This window comes from Argiope bruennichi, chromosome 3, assembly GCF_947563725.1.
Source record: "Argiope bruennichi chromosome 3, qqArgBrue1.1, whole genome shotgun sequence".
Taxonomy (NCBI): domain Eukaryota; kingdom Metazoa; phylum Arthropoda; class Arachnida; order Araneae; family Araneidae; genus Argiope; species Argiope bruennichi.
The window spans coordinates 95,596,463-95,610,317 of NC_079153.1; the positions used below are offsets into that span (position 1 = coordinate 95,596,463).

The 13,855-nt window shown below is 26.7% G+C and overlaps 1 protein-coding gene across 1 annotated transcript in view; it reads right to left on the reverse strand.

Annotated features, from left to right (window-relative positions):
* Positions 1–4,356: 4,356 nt before the first annotated feature.
* The window catches only part of LOC129963438 (teneurin-m-like), a 618,667-nt gene continuing 609,168 nt past the window's right edge, over positions 4,357–13,855 (reverse strand). Inside the window, exons 33-35 of the mRNA XM_056077801.1 lie at positions 11,213–11,568; positions 8,531–8,807; positions 4,357–6,987 (exon numbers count right to left, since the gene is read on the reverse strand). Coding sequence (XP_055933776.1) covers positions 8,533–8,807; positions 11,213–11,568 — 631 coding nt within the window. The 3' untranslated portion in view covers positions 4,357–6,987; positions 8,531–8,532. The remainder of the gene's footprint in view (positions 6,988–8,530; positions 8,808–11,212; positions 11,569–13,855) is intronic.

Sequence of the window (13,855 nt, forward strand, 5' to 3'; positions counted from 1 at the left end):
AAGCTAGATTTAGGTAAATGAGAAATTTTTAATTAAATTTTTTGGTTATAATAAGTTTGAGCTATTTAGAAATTCAATAGATATTGATTAACATGCATAAAAAATGAACTTACTTGAATTAAAATTCTTATATTTAAAAGATTATTGATTGTCTGATTACATTTTTTGTGCTGCATTAATTAGTAATGTATAAGTAATAAAATTTGGATCAAATATTTTGTGATGACTTTTCTGTTCTGCTTTTCTAGCAATATTAAAACAAGGAAAAAAATGACAAGTAAATATTACAGATTTTTGGGAGTAATGAATCTATAGATACTAAAAGTATTTTGGAATGTTTTAAGAAATGTGGCAGCTGTTTAGAAACTTGGAAATGGTTTTAATTTTCTTAACATTAAGGTAATTTATTCTTTTTAATAATGTTAAATTTTCTATTTTATTAATAATTTCTGAAAGCAATGAGAGATAAAGAAAAGAAAGTAAGATATTTCTAGTTTGTTTGTTAAAAATGATTTTTGAAATCTTTTTTTTTTTAGCTGTTTTATAAAACATTTAATTGTGTTATAATTGATTTTTAAATATGTTTTATTTAGAAAAATTTTGCATCAGACATTGAAATTTCTAAAATATTTAAGAACAAATTATTCTAATACTAATAAGTCAAACTAAAAAAATTTTTTGTATCTATTATTCTATGAAAAAGAAATAACCTTTGATAAGATTGAGATAGTTGTGGTGACTAAATAAGTAGCAATAACTATGCTTAGTGGATGGTGTTTACCAAAGTGTGTAATAATTAATTATTTTTCAAACAAACATATGCAATTTTATCTTATATAATGTCTATGACCATGCAATATTATGACTTTTTACATTATGCTTCAATCATTGCCATTTTTTTCTTGTTATTATAAACTTCAAATAATTATTTTTCATAGACCTTTTTGGGAAGAATTCTTTGCTGAAATGTGATTATTTTTTAGAATCAAATATAAAAAGAATTGGGTTTATTTGTAAAAAATCCTAGATAGATCAAGAAGCAGTTTTTTTTTTTTTTAAACTGAAGTGGAAATAATATGATAATTGAGAAATAAGAAATTAGTGGACTAAAAACTAAAAAGCTGCGAGAGGATTTTTTTAGCAAATATTTTTTTGTAGAGATATTATTTCACGATGTGAAATTAAGAAAATTATATAATTGATTTGTTTTTAAAAAACTAATTTATATTTTAATGTAAGAGATAAAATTCAGTAAACTTTTAGGGAATTCATTAAACAAACAAACAAAAAAATCTTCAAAATTCATTTTTCTGTTTTCTTTATTTCTGCTGATGTTCTTTATGTATTCTTATTATTGAGTTCAAATGATTAAATTTTATTATAATGATGATCAAGAGAGATTATGTTTTATTTGATAGTTATGGATTTCTAGTCAAAACTAAACGAATCTTTTTTTTTCTTTCTTCATGTTTAATCTTATCTTTATGTAGAATTCAATATTCAAAATGTGTAGATATTCAATTGTTAAATTGTTTTGTAGCAGAAAAAAAGAAGGTAAATTTGAGTTTTACTTTGAAATGTAGGTAATATTTTTTTGAGTGCTTTTTGTGTAATTTCTTTCATTTTTTTATTTACTTACCTTGTTCCTTAGAGTTAATAAAAGTTTTTGATTTATTTCTTAAAAAATTAATTTAAAGTAATTTTGGAATGAAATATAAATTCATTTGTTCTCTTTTTTATTAAGACAGTGATATTTTTAATATATATGATATTCATTTCTTGGCTGAATTTTTGTATGTTAAAATATTTGTGTTATATCAGTGTTACATTTTTTTTTTTTTTTGGAGGGAGGAAAAAAATTTTGTGCATACATTTTATTCATTTTTGATCGCATTATTAAATAATTGACATCTAACAACATTCTGCAGTTATATACTGTCTAATCATTCTTTTATTTCATTCTTCAAAGCATTCAAATTCCTTATTATTTATCTAAAATTACTATTGTATATTTTTTCTTCTGTAAACATAATCAGTGTATATTTATTTAAATTCATTTATAATTACAATAATCAATCAGAAATGTATAAAATTTGTGAAATGGAATAAATAACTATTTTTCAATAAAATATTTGAAATTTTTCCTGTATAATGAATAAAGAATAACAAAAACTTAGTGCTTGAATACTGAAAAATTTGCTGAATAAGTTATTATTTAAGTGGTCTTTTTGTGTTGTGCTGGGGAAGAATTTCATATTTTTAGTATTTGAAAGAATTGTATATATATTTTAGTGACAGGAAATTCAAAGTGTTAAATTTTGTAATACAAGAAATAATCATCCTGCCATTTTTGCATTTGCTTGACATTGTGATAAAACATTGATTCTTGTGAAATAGATTAATTTTGATAAAATTGCACTACAAACTGTACAATTTTGTATACATGACCATGTTAGTTACTGTAATGTAAAACATGCTATATTACAGTTGTAATGTACTTATAATAAATATCTATGTTTGTTAGATCTGTGCCTGATCAGTTCATTTTTCAAATATTAGTGGCGTTTTATTCTGCTTAATGTATTGGGGAAGAAAGGTTCCTGTTTGAACATGGTTCTAAAGTGGGTATTTCCAAAATATGGTTGTGTAGCTTCAAAAAAAAAAAAAAAAATCTATTTAATAAATTCCCAAATAAAAAGTTTGTTATCAGCCTTTTAACAGATTTCTCTGCAAAATATTAATGGTTCATGTTGCATCCCAAGTTAAAAATAGTCACAGAATTTTTTTTAGTAATGGCCAATGGAGATGCCTTCACTTACTTTTTGAGTTTTGTATTATAAATTCAAATTGAGCAAATAAATATTAAAAAAAAAAAAGAAGCTAATTCGATTAAGAGAAATACAAGAATACATCATTATTTTTATTATTATTTCATCCATTATGTATTTGGTCATAAATGTGAAAAATCTTATGTATTTGGAAAGAAATGTGACAAAATCTAGAGTCGTATGTTTGCATTTATCACTACTGTAATTCCAGAGTGTGATGGTTGAATTTCAAACTGAGCTTAATAACAGAAGATTCTGCTTTATTTAGCTTGCTATAATTTTTAATATGTTACCTTAACACCCAGTTGAACAACTATGCATGGATTTCATAATTTTCAGCCACTGCCACCACATGACAAGGACGATACAAGGCCAGCTCCTGATTTTTAAACTTTCTGCCCCTTGTCAATGTGAGAGTGTTTTATCTGTGACAAATTTAATATGTGCTAGACCTCATAATTCTCATATGTGGTGATGTCTGATCTTGACATTCATAATTCTCCAATTCAGTTGAAACCTTAGCATAGGAAGAAGAGATACCAGGATGAAAATATATGTACTTAGAATTGAAAAGAATTAATACATAGTTCCATTGTTTTCCTTGTAATAATAGACATTTGAATATATTTTAGAATAGAGAAGTCTCATCTTGTTTTCTTACTCGATTTGATTTAAAAGAAATTTTATTTTTGGCACGTCTCTTAAAATGCAACATATTTAATATAATTAAATATTCTTTCAGGAATATTGAGTTTTGTCTTTTAATGGTCTGTTTTAAAATAAAGATAGTTGAACGATATGTATAAAGAAAAAACTTATTGTTAGTTGAATCATGTATTTCAACTTTATATTAAAAGCATTCGTGATAATGAATGTTAATTTGGTAAATGAAATTATTTAAATGAAAAAAAAAAAAAATAGTACACCACATTTTTAAAATGGATTAAAAAAATTTTGCAGAAATTCCTCCTAGCTCTCTATTGATTTTCCTAAAAATTTTATTGTGAATTTGAAAAAAAAATTGATTCAAATTTCCTGGACAATTTGTATGGGTCTAGGCGATATTAATTTGTACCTTTTATTCTATTTTAAAATTGTGATATATTAAGGAATTCTTAATTTAAATAATTATCTCTTTGCTTTTCAGTCTTACTTATTTGAAATTACAATCGATTTGAAACTAACCTCCGAATGGACTAACTACTTGGAATGGCTCCATCTATTGGTAATGAAAGTTTTTAATCGATTGTAAAATTTGTACCTAACAGACCAGGAAACGAGTTAACATTGCATTGTCATCCAGTTTTAAACTATATTTAATATTCTTTCTGCTCTGTTTGATGTAAATTTTGCAGTCGATTTTTAAAATAATACAAATGTGTTAAAAATGATATTTTCTGCTTGATTTATGGATTATATTCATAGATGTTTCTTTAAATTATAATCGAGTTAAATGTATTTTAATTTTCTATGAAAGTGTTTTAAACTTTAAAATAAGGAGCAAGCCTATAACAAGCACATCATTTATTCAGTTATAAGTCAATAACATGGATTATTTACCATCGGGTAAATTTATCAGAACATCACAATGACTTCCTTGCAGAAAACAATAAAATGTCTCACTCATCACATTTGCGTATACTTGTAATTTGTTCGGAATGAAACAGCAAGGTGTGTGGGGAGTTAAAAAATGGCTCCCTAATCCAAGTCCTTTGAGCATGAATAGGTAATGTCTTTTCAGTTTTTAACAGTGGAGACATCTTGGTAAATTTGTTAAGCTGTACAAAAAATTCGAAATTTGTGGTGCGAATAAGAAACAAAATATAATATATAGTCTATATATATATTTATATATCGGTACTTGTCCATATACACTCAATGCATTCCTTTTGAAATATTTCCTAACGCAGAAGACCATTTCCCAGAATTCATACGTATGACGAGTAGAAGTTCATATCCTTCGCTTAAAAATCGTCTGCTTCTTTTAAAGTTGTATTCCTTGTTTTTTCAGTAAATGCATGATGAGTCATTTCAAATTGATACACAGTATCCATTTATATCTCAAAAGAAGGAATTTGTTTTCGCTGTTTGAAGCGATCTATTTACACACTTATCAAAGCAAGTACCGCTTCAGATGGATATTTTTTTTTATACAAAATTACAAGTAATACTTAAAGATGTTTACATTTGTGCGAACATGCATATCTTAGAAAAGTTGACTGTAGAAACATCTTTACAGTAGTAAGATTTGACATTTAAACCCATGGTTAATTTCTCTGCAACTTCAGAAGCAAGGCATTTGAAAATTACTGGTTTGTACCATCTCAATTTTCTTTCTTTTTGTTATATTCTTGTTTTGTCCATAATATATTAAATTTGATCAATTTGCCAGTTCTTTAGAATGGCTTTATGTGAATAAATATTGTGTTGGGGAAGATTTTATATATATTTTTTAATTTCTCTGTGATGTTTATAAATATGTGGGAAAAAAAAGGGATTTTGTTGTATTTTTTAATTTAAATTTTTTTGATTTTATTCATAGTGAATCTAAAATTTATTTATATAACAAATTTAAATAGATTTCTAATATTGAAGTATCGAATTTAGATGCACAATAGGTATACTTAAATAACATTTCAGAAATTCGACTAATGATTGATAGACTTCACTTGATTTAATTGAATTTGGATGAAATAGATTGTATAGTATTGCATTAATTTATTGACTTTTTTTTCTAAAATTATTATATAGATGTAGTTTAAATATTCTCTATTTATTACAGTATTTTTTTAGATGGATTCAAACCAGTAATATTTACATTCAATAAAAAATAAATTTAATAAATTATCATGAAAAATCAAAGAATTTCATTTCAACTCTATTTTGCTGTACATTCTTTTTAGATAAATTAAGTTAATACATATCTGAGGATAAGGCTTTCTTGTTTACATATACCCTGTTTGTTTAAAGCACTTATGCTTTATTATGCGCAAAATAAATATAATTTTCTATGCTAAGGAAAGCTGCAGAGAAAATGACAAGAAAAATAATGCCTTTGTGTTGGAATTTTTCAAATTATCTAAATAAATCGAAATTAATATATATTTGAAATAGATAATTTTTACTAACTTGAATAAAGAAAAAGTATCAATAGCCATTTCTAGATGACAATACATAATAAATTTAAATTAGATAAATTAACTTTGATCAAAGGTATTTGCTGTCAAATTGCAGAAGATAAAGTATTCCAATTTATTTATTTAAGGCAGGAAAGATTAACTTGTTTGACTATCAATTTGTCATAGATTTTCGACACTTTATTTTGAAAAAGATATTTATAACAAAGAAAAAACGATAATAATTTAAATGCTGCAGTTGAACTTAGACTGAGCATATTGCTGAGGTATTTGAAAATAATTTTTCCATCTGTAATTACGGAATTATGATGAGATAATTTGAATATATATTACGAATTAAATTTCTAAAATTATTTTTTATTGTTTATGTTATTTCTATATTATAGATAATTTATGCTCATTTTCATGATTATTTACTGGAATTTTTAATTGTCTGTAAGAACAAAACGGAGAGGGAATTATTCTATGATATTTCAGATATTTCTTGAAGAATTTGAAATATATCAGGAATAAACAGTATTTTCATTGCTACTTAAATTATAGATATGATATTCATGTGTTTTTCTTGGAAATTTGCAATTATTTAAACAATAAATACCCTTATTCAAAGCCTAAAAATATGGTACATAGATTTATAAATTAACGAACTTTTGATTAATTTGTAATCTAGAGGTTTCCGTTGACTAGTGATGTAAAGTTTAGCCAAAGGATTTAGTCTTGCAAAACATTTACAGGCTCCTTGCCTGTAGAATATATTCCCATGGGCAAATGAGAAGAAAAGAAAACGAAACACAATTTTCAGTCCTTCCTAGTGGCATCGGGTGGCACTGCACCTCATTTCGTATTGGCACTATTATCTCTTGTCCATTGTAATACGTGTGCTGCGTGCACCGAAGTCCCGTGATTGCACAATGCTTGAACATGAGGCTGTTGATTGGACGGAGCTAGGGACAGGGACTATCTTCAGAACAGCCCCATCCACTTAGTTCTCAATCGGCGAACAGGTAGTTGTTGCCATTCGTCTGTGGGAAGAGGAAAAAAAAAAAAAAAACAATGTAAAAAGTAAGTTCAAAACTTTTTACAAATGAACGCTTCATTTGGTTTCTGTTTGTTAAAAAACTGGCCTTATCACAAATTTTCAGAAAGTATATGCATTAAATTTTTTGGTATTTTAGTAAACATCATATATTGTTGGAATTAGATTTAACTGAAATGTTATTCTTTTGTTTTAATTTAACAGTTTTAAAATATGACCGGAATCTTAAACGGATGAAATTGTTTAAAAGCAAAAATGTAACAGCGGAGCGAAATGAAATTTCATCACCTGTTCTAAATAATGTTTTTCCAATTTATTAATGTATTATTCTTTACTGTTATGACTGTAAAATAAAATTAGTAATAATTTACTGTAAAATAAATTTAGACTATAAAATAAATTTAGTAATAATTTACACGAACAAATACTAATCATGTCATATTAGGGATGACTATATTAGTGTAAGGTACGCAAATAAAATGTTATATTTTAAAATTATCTATTTAGAACGAATAACTTTAAGCTAAAGGAATTTATTCTTAAAAATGGCATGATTTCAACAAATATTAGAAGTGTGTGGAATTATATATTCTGAAAAATTGTGAACGATTTTCTATAATTTTTAGATAAATTCTTGATGTCTTCATTCTGGAACTCTTTTTCCTTCAAAGTTAGATTGCACTTTTAAAATATATTCATGGTTGCGTATGGATTTTGTTTTAAATTCACGTATCAAATTTTAACTCAACTAGCTTCTCGTGTGTTATCAACAGATATATATAATTCTAATATTGTATTTTTCTGTTTCAAGAGGTGGGGATTAAATTTATTTTGATCATTAAATTTTTTTTGATAGTTCTGAAATTTTTGGGCAGCATTGCATTGTCAATTCCAGAGAAGAAATGATTATCTCATTTGGGAAACTGTAAGACGAGAGATTCTCCCAATGATATCATTAAAGTTCACAGATGTTTCATACATCTCTAGCTTTGCATGCAACCAAGAAGAAATCCGGTAAGCAATGGTAAACAAGATACTAATCGAATGTGTTATGTTCTCTGACGGGAGTTTTTCGCACTTAAATAGAATCTGAAGTATTTTCTTGAATTTCAACGTTCTTAAGTTAGGTGTCATAATATGCAGAACAACTTTGTAGAACGTGTTCCAGAGGCATGTGCTAGGGAGCTCTCATCAATTGTGTAGACATAAAGGTAACGCCTCACTTTTAACATCATTCATTGAATGCCTCTGTGCTAGTGAGATTCAATTAATTGATCATGTAGAAGCACTTCACTCGGGCTAGAAGAAGATGACACAATTTTTATCTACAGATATATATTTATGTTTATGATTTTCCTTATTGGTGACCGACCTCTTTGTTATGTCTCTGGAATTATAACTAAATTGCAATTTTGGGCTTTATAACAAAGATCGTTAATCTTGTTGCGCACTGCATACATTTTTTTTATATATAAAATGTTAATGGATATCGTATATTTTACATCTTAAAAATTCAGGTAGCCACTCACTTTCAGACCCTGTACTGAGAACCGGGTTCTAATGGGTGGAACGTGACAGCTGTGGGATCATCTGCCAGGTCCGTGAAAACATCCGTGACGTGCACGCTTGTTCCATAATATCCAGTCACAGACCCTTTCTCCATTAGTTCTCTTCTTTCCTCCGGGGTCCATTTTCGCCGACCTTTATAGCCTTTCCGAACCAATTCGGCCTCTCTTGCCCATGCATCTTCCACGGCCTTGCGTTTCGCATGATGCACCAAACGTCTTTTCTCTTCACTCGGGCTTCCTACAACAAGCGAATAAATGTGTCTCAGAAACCGGTGAATCCAAGAATAAATACTACGAGAAATATTAATTTATTCACAGCAACCTTTAAATGAAAGCAAAATATTTGGAATTTATTTTAAATAACCATGCAGGTACATCGAACGGCAAAAAATGTCGTTATTTTAAGGAAACGGTGGCCTTTGAAATAAACAAAAATGGATAGAAACATGAAATTTTATTTTTATCATTTCCTGATCAAAATATATGTTTATGTTCCAATAAAATAGTGTTATAACATATTGTACTGTTAAAAAAAAATATTTCAAAGGCTTAGAGAGAGAGAGAGAAAAAAAAAAACATATTTTAATTACTTTCCTCAGAATGATATTGTAATTAGATATAAATATATTTGAAATGATTCCAGATACCTTAATTTTTGAAGGAATTAAATAGAATTGATAATAAAGATTTCGGTTAAACATTAAGAGAAAACAGGGTTATGCATTTTATATTTCGAGTTTTTTTAGATAGTTAAAAGTAAATTTTATTTTTTCGAAAAACATGAAATCCTTATGAAAATTCAATAAGTGTGCATACAAATTAACGTTTTATAGAAATTACAAAATCATACAAAATTTTATTCCAAATAAATTTATATTGGGAATAAGGAAAAAATAATTTAAAAAAAATTATATATCTTTTGATTTTTAAAAATAATATTTCGTTTTAAAAAGTTTTTTTAAAGGAAATTTGGCGCATTTATATTTTAATACACACACATATATATATTTATAACTCAAGTGAATAATTTGCGAAAATGCCTAATAGAGTTCCATCCCCTTAAAGTAGAGCTTTTGACAGGTGTTTGCTGTATTTTCATTTTTCATTTCTTCCTTCTCACAATATTTATTGATTTTATCAAAGATATTTCACTACATATTAACTACATGAATAAAAAGATTTAAATCTAGATATTCGATATTAAAATTTAATAAATTGCAGGCTAGTTTCTTGAATTTGAAAAGGGGAAAAGTTGTAAGGAATGCACGATTCCATATCAGTTCCGAATAAGCACTTTTAATGGAATAAATACTGATATTTTGTCTTTCAGATTGGAGCCCTTAAAATTTCTCATAATTTGCAAGTTTTCAGGTAGCAAAATCATTCTTATTACAATCGCATCTTTTACATTTTAAAACCTGTTTTGTTAATTATAATAATCTGATGAGACTTGCTGTTTTAGTTATTAATTAGCTAATTAAAACCAGCCGAAGCGATCTCCCCTAAATCTCATACTTTGCAATAAAGGCATTGTATCTCTCAAAGGAAAGGGATTCATTTAGCTTATTAGATAAATTTATTTTGATTAATTAATTAATTTGGTTAATTAATAATTAAGTAACAAATCAAGACACATCATTTTGTCTGAGATAAAGAACTGAAGTATCTAAGTTTCTGACTTACTAAAAAAATGTGTGAGAACTTATGCCAACCTACTACATTATTTCATACAAAGATTGATAAATTTGGTGGGAAGCATACTTCCCACGGCCCTAGAAAGGGTTAAGAACAAAAAGGGATGGTTGCTTCATGGAATAGTCGGCTTGCTGTGTTCGGACGCGTTTAAAATAAGAATGATATGTACTATGAAATTGTATCTATATATTGAAAAGAAATATTTATATCAATTTGTAATAGAAGCTGCGAATGTAATAATATGTGTGAAAATGCCAATATGAAAAAATTGTCTGTGAGAAAACGAAAATAATACCTGGATTCCGCAGTTCATGCTTTGCCTAATAAGATTAAATCTCATTATTTGAATTATTATTAAAATAATTACATGAAATACTAGAGAAATTACTGTATTTATGCAATAATTATTGAAAATATTATACATATCTGCCTATTTGTTTGAAATTTGTAAATACTTAATTATAAATTATTCTTATTGTTAACGAAAGATTACTTGAATTTTTTTTATAATTTATTGTAGCATTAAGAATAATATTTTCTTTTATTATAACTTGAGCATAATGCTGAAGTAAAGGTTGGTACGCATTTGTGATAAAGAAAACTATTCTTTTGATATCCAAAATTAAAAGTAAGTTCTTCGATTTTTTTTTAATAATAAGTATTATGGTTTATTTATGATATGGGACATAGTTAGAAAATGACTATTTGAATGAAACATGGCACGGTAGTGATATTATTTTATTTCATCTTTCAAATGAACCCAACAAAAAATAGAATAACTTCAAAATGGATAATTTTTAACAATGAAAATTGACATAATAAGTGAAAATACTATTAAGCAAGTGATAAACTTTCATCTACTTATTTATTGCAAAAAGGAAATCGAATATTTCATAACGCCTAATTGAATTCCACCTAACATACGCTGAGATATAAAGCATTCCATACCTCCATATCTGATATTCAGCAGCAATGCCGGGCTTCTTAGTCTCAGGTCCACATGCGTATCTCCCGCATGCATCGTGACATTAAACATGGTGCCGAGTCTCTGCAGCTGATCCCAGTCTTCCTGAACCCTCTTTTGGTCTGGTTGGACCAGATAGAAGGAGTCCTGCCCGTTGAGGGAGAATCGAACATCCACGAAAGCCGTGTCATTTAGGACTTCTGTCATGACGTCACGTAAGATAGGGCTTGCGTCACTCAGGACGTGAACGTAAGCTCGACCTCTGCTAGTGGACATGAGAAGACCGTCACCCAAAACTGAAGGTAGGTTTGCAAATTGCGCTTGCAACTCGGATTGATACCTATTTTTAAAAAGTATTGTGAAAATTAGCATACGTTTTATAATAATAATATGGAAAACATTTTGCAATATCATTTCCAGTTTGGAGAATCTCGTCTTATTTCGATAATTTTCCACTACAGCAGAAAAGTTTTACATAGTGATATAAATTTTATCTTTAAAATTTGTATATATTTTGCTATTTATTCTTGGAAAAACATTACGTAAGTGATAGTTGTTATTTTATTAAGTACTGCCGCATTTGGCGGCCAATTTAATCATATGAAAGTGACTGTTCAATTATTTATATTGAACAGTTAATTATTTTAAATTTTATTATTATTTCTAAATAAGATTAATAAATATGAACTCAATGAAAACTCAAATTATATTACTGATTCTCATATTTTCTAAATGTAAAAATGTACTTTGGAGTAAACGTATTTAATTTAACTAAGAAACTTGTTTTAAATTTTTTTTTTTTAGATTAGAGCTTTAAAAAAAATAAAATTTCCCATGATGAAACAATTTGAAGAAACCATAAAACTATATTTTATTACAGCAATGGAAAATATTAATAAAAGTTTTAAAATTTCTTAAATTTAAAAGAAAAATGGCATGTTAAATTGAGATAATTTTATGGTATATTTTTCGATATTATCATGGAAAAAAATATCAAAATCTCAATTAAAATTCTAGTTAAAATTAAAAAAAAAAAAATCGATCCGAGATGTGCATTTCCATTTTCCAAAATAACAGTTTTAAATTTCATAAATCTAGATCCAATCGTCTGCCCTTATAATACATTTATTATTAGTAAGCATTATAAATCATTTATTGTTGTATTAATCACATGCCGTAGGAAGAATTCATTGTTAAAAATTATTCTATAAATATTGAATATTTAATGACAATTTTTGTGCTATATTTTCGGAATTTAGAGAACGCTGTACATAATCTTATAGAGAATTATTATTTTGTTATTTACTTCTTCAAGAAATTTTTCATGATGCCTTTTTAGAAACTGAATGCTCTAAGTTACTTTCAATGTAGTAATGCTAATTGGTTGACATGCGGTAAAGTGTTTCAGTTGGGCCTACATTTATCAAACTTTTAAAAATTAAATTTAATTGAAATTTTAATTCTTATAACGTGGAAACGTATTACTGCATAAGAACATTTTCGTACCCCTTTAGAGCCTTAACCTTTCAGTAATGCAAATTTTATTTCTTACATTTTTTCTAATTTTAATAGGACGCTGTAAAAGTATATTTTTCAACAAAACAAAAAGGTCATTTCTTTTAATTACTGTTTTATTTGACGATGAAGTTAATACACTTTTTGTGGCGTATTATCATTGAAATATGATGAAGAATAAATTTAAAAAATAAAATAAAAGTTGACGAATCAAACAAAAATAAAATCTTGCTACTATGTTTTGGAATAAAAATTGCATTATTTAATTTCTTTCTTTTTTTTTCTAGTATAAAATATATTTGATTTAATTTTAAAATATTAAACTTTTTAGGAAAGAAATTTTATTTCATTAAGACATATTATTTTATTTGGATTATTAGAATTTTAAAAAACAGCACCTAGTATTTGTAAAAAATGTGCAGCATTTTGATGAAACTTTACACTTCTTTCTGATAAGTTTTATCTTTCAATGCTATGTAACTTTATTTTCTAAAAAAACATAGCGCCTAAAAAATTATCTATTGGATGCTAATGACACTAAAGATTGTGCGACATGTTTTGCCTTTGATTAATGACCTAGGAAAATAGCAAATAAATAAGATAACATTGTTCTTTTAATGGTTATTCTAAGCTAAAATTTGCATTTTTTTTTTGAAATCTAAACTTTGTGCAGGAAAAGAAATACATCTATATAAATATTTATGAACTTTATATCTTGTCAATTTATACTTTGTAAAAGAAGGAAATTTGTTACATGTTTCTTTTTGGTTTTGAAATCGTAAAATCACATTAACTTTTTGTAAAGGTTTTGACCTAATTTTATATACTTAAATATGAAACATTTTTTAATAATTAGTACAACCGATAGAAATAAAGCAAATTTCAAACAAAACCTTTCATTTAATGTGACATAAAATTTATTGCATAATAACAATAATGTAATATTTAGAAGGTAAAGTGTTTTATTTCCGACTTGAATATTGCTGAAAGAATAAGAAAATAAAAGATAGATCCAAAGAAATCTCCACTCATAATAAAGATGAATGTGTGTGTTGGCGGCATTACAGGCCATATCAATTGACAAATTTGGTACATACATACTTTGGAGGATA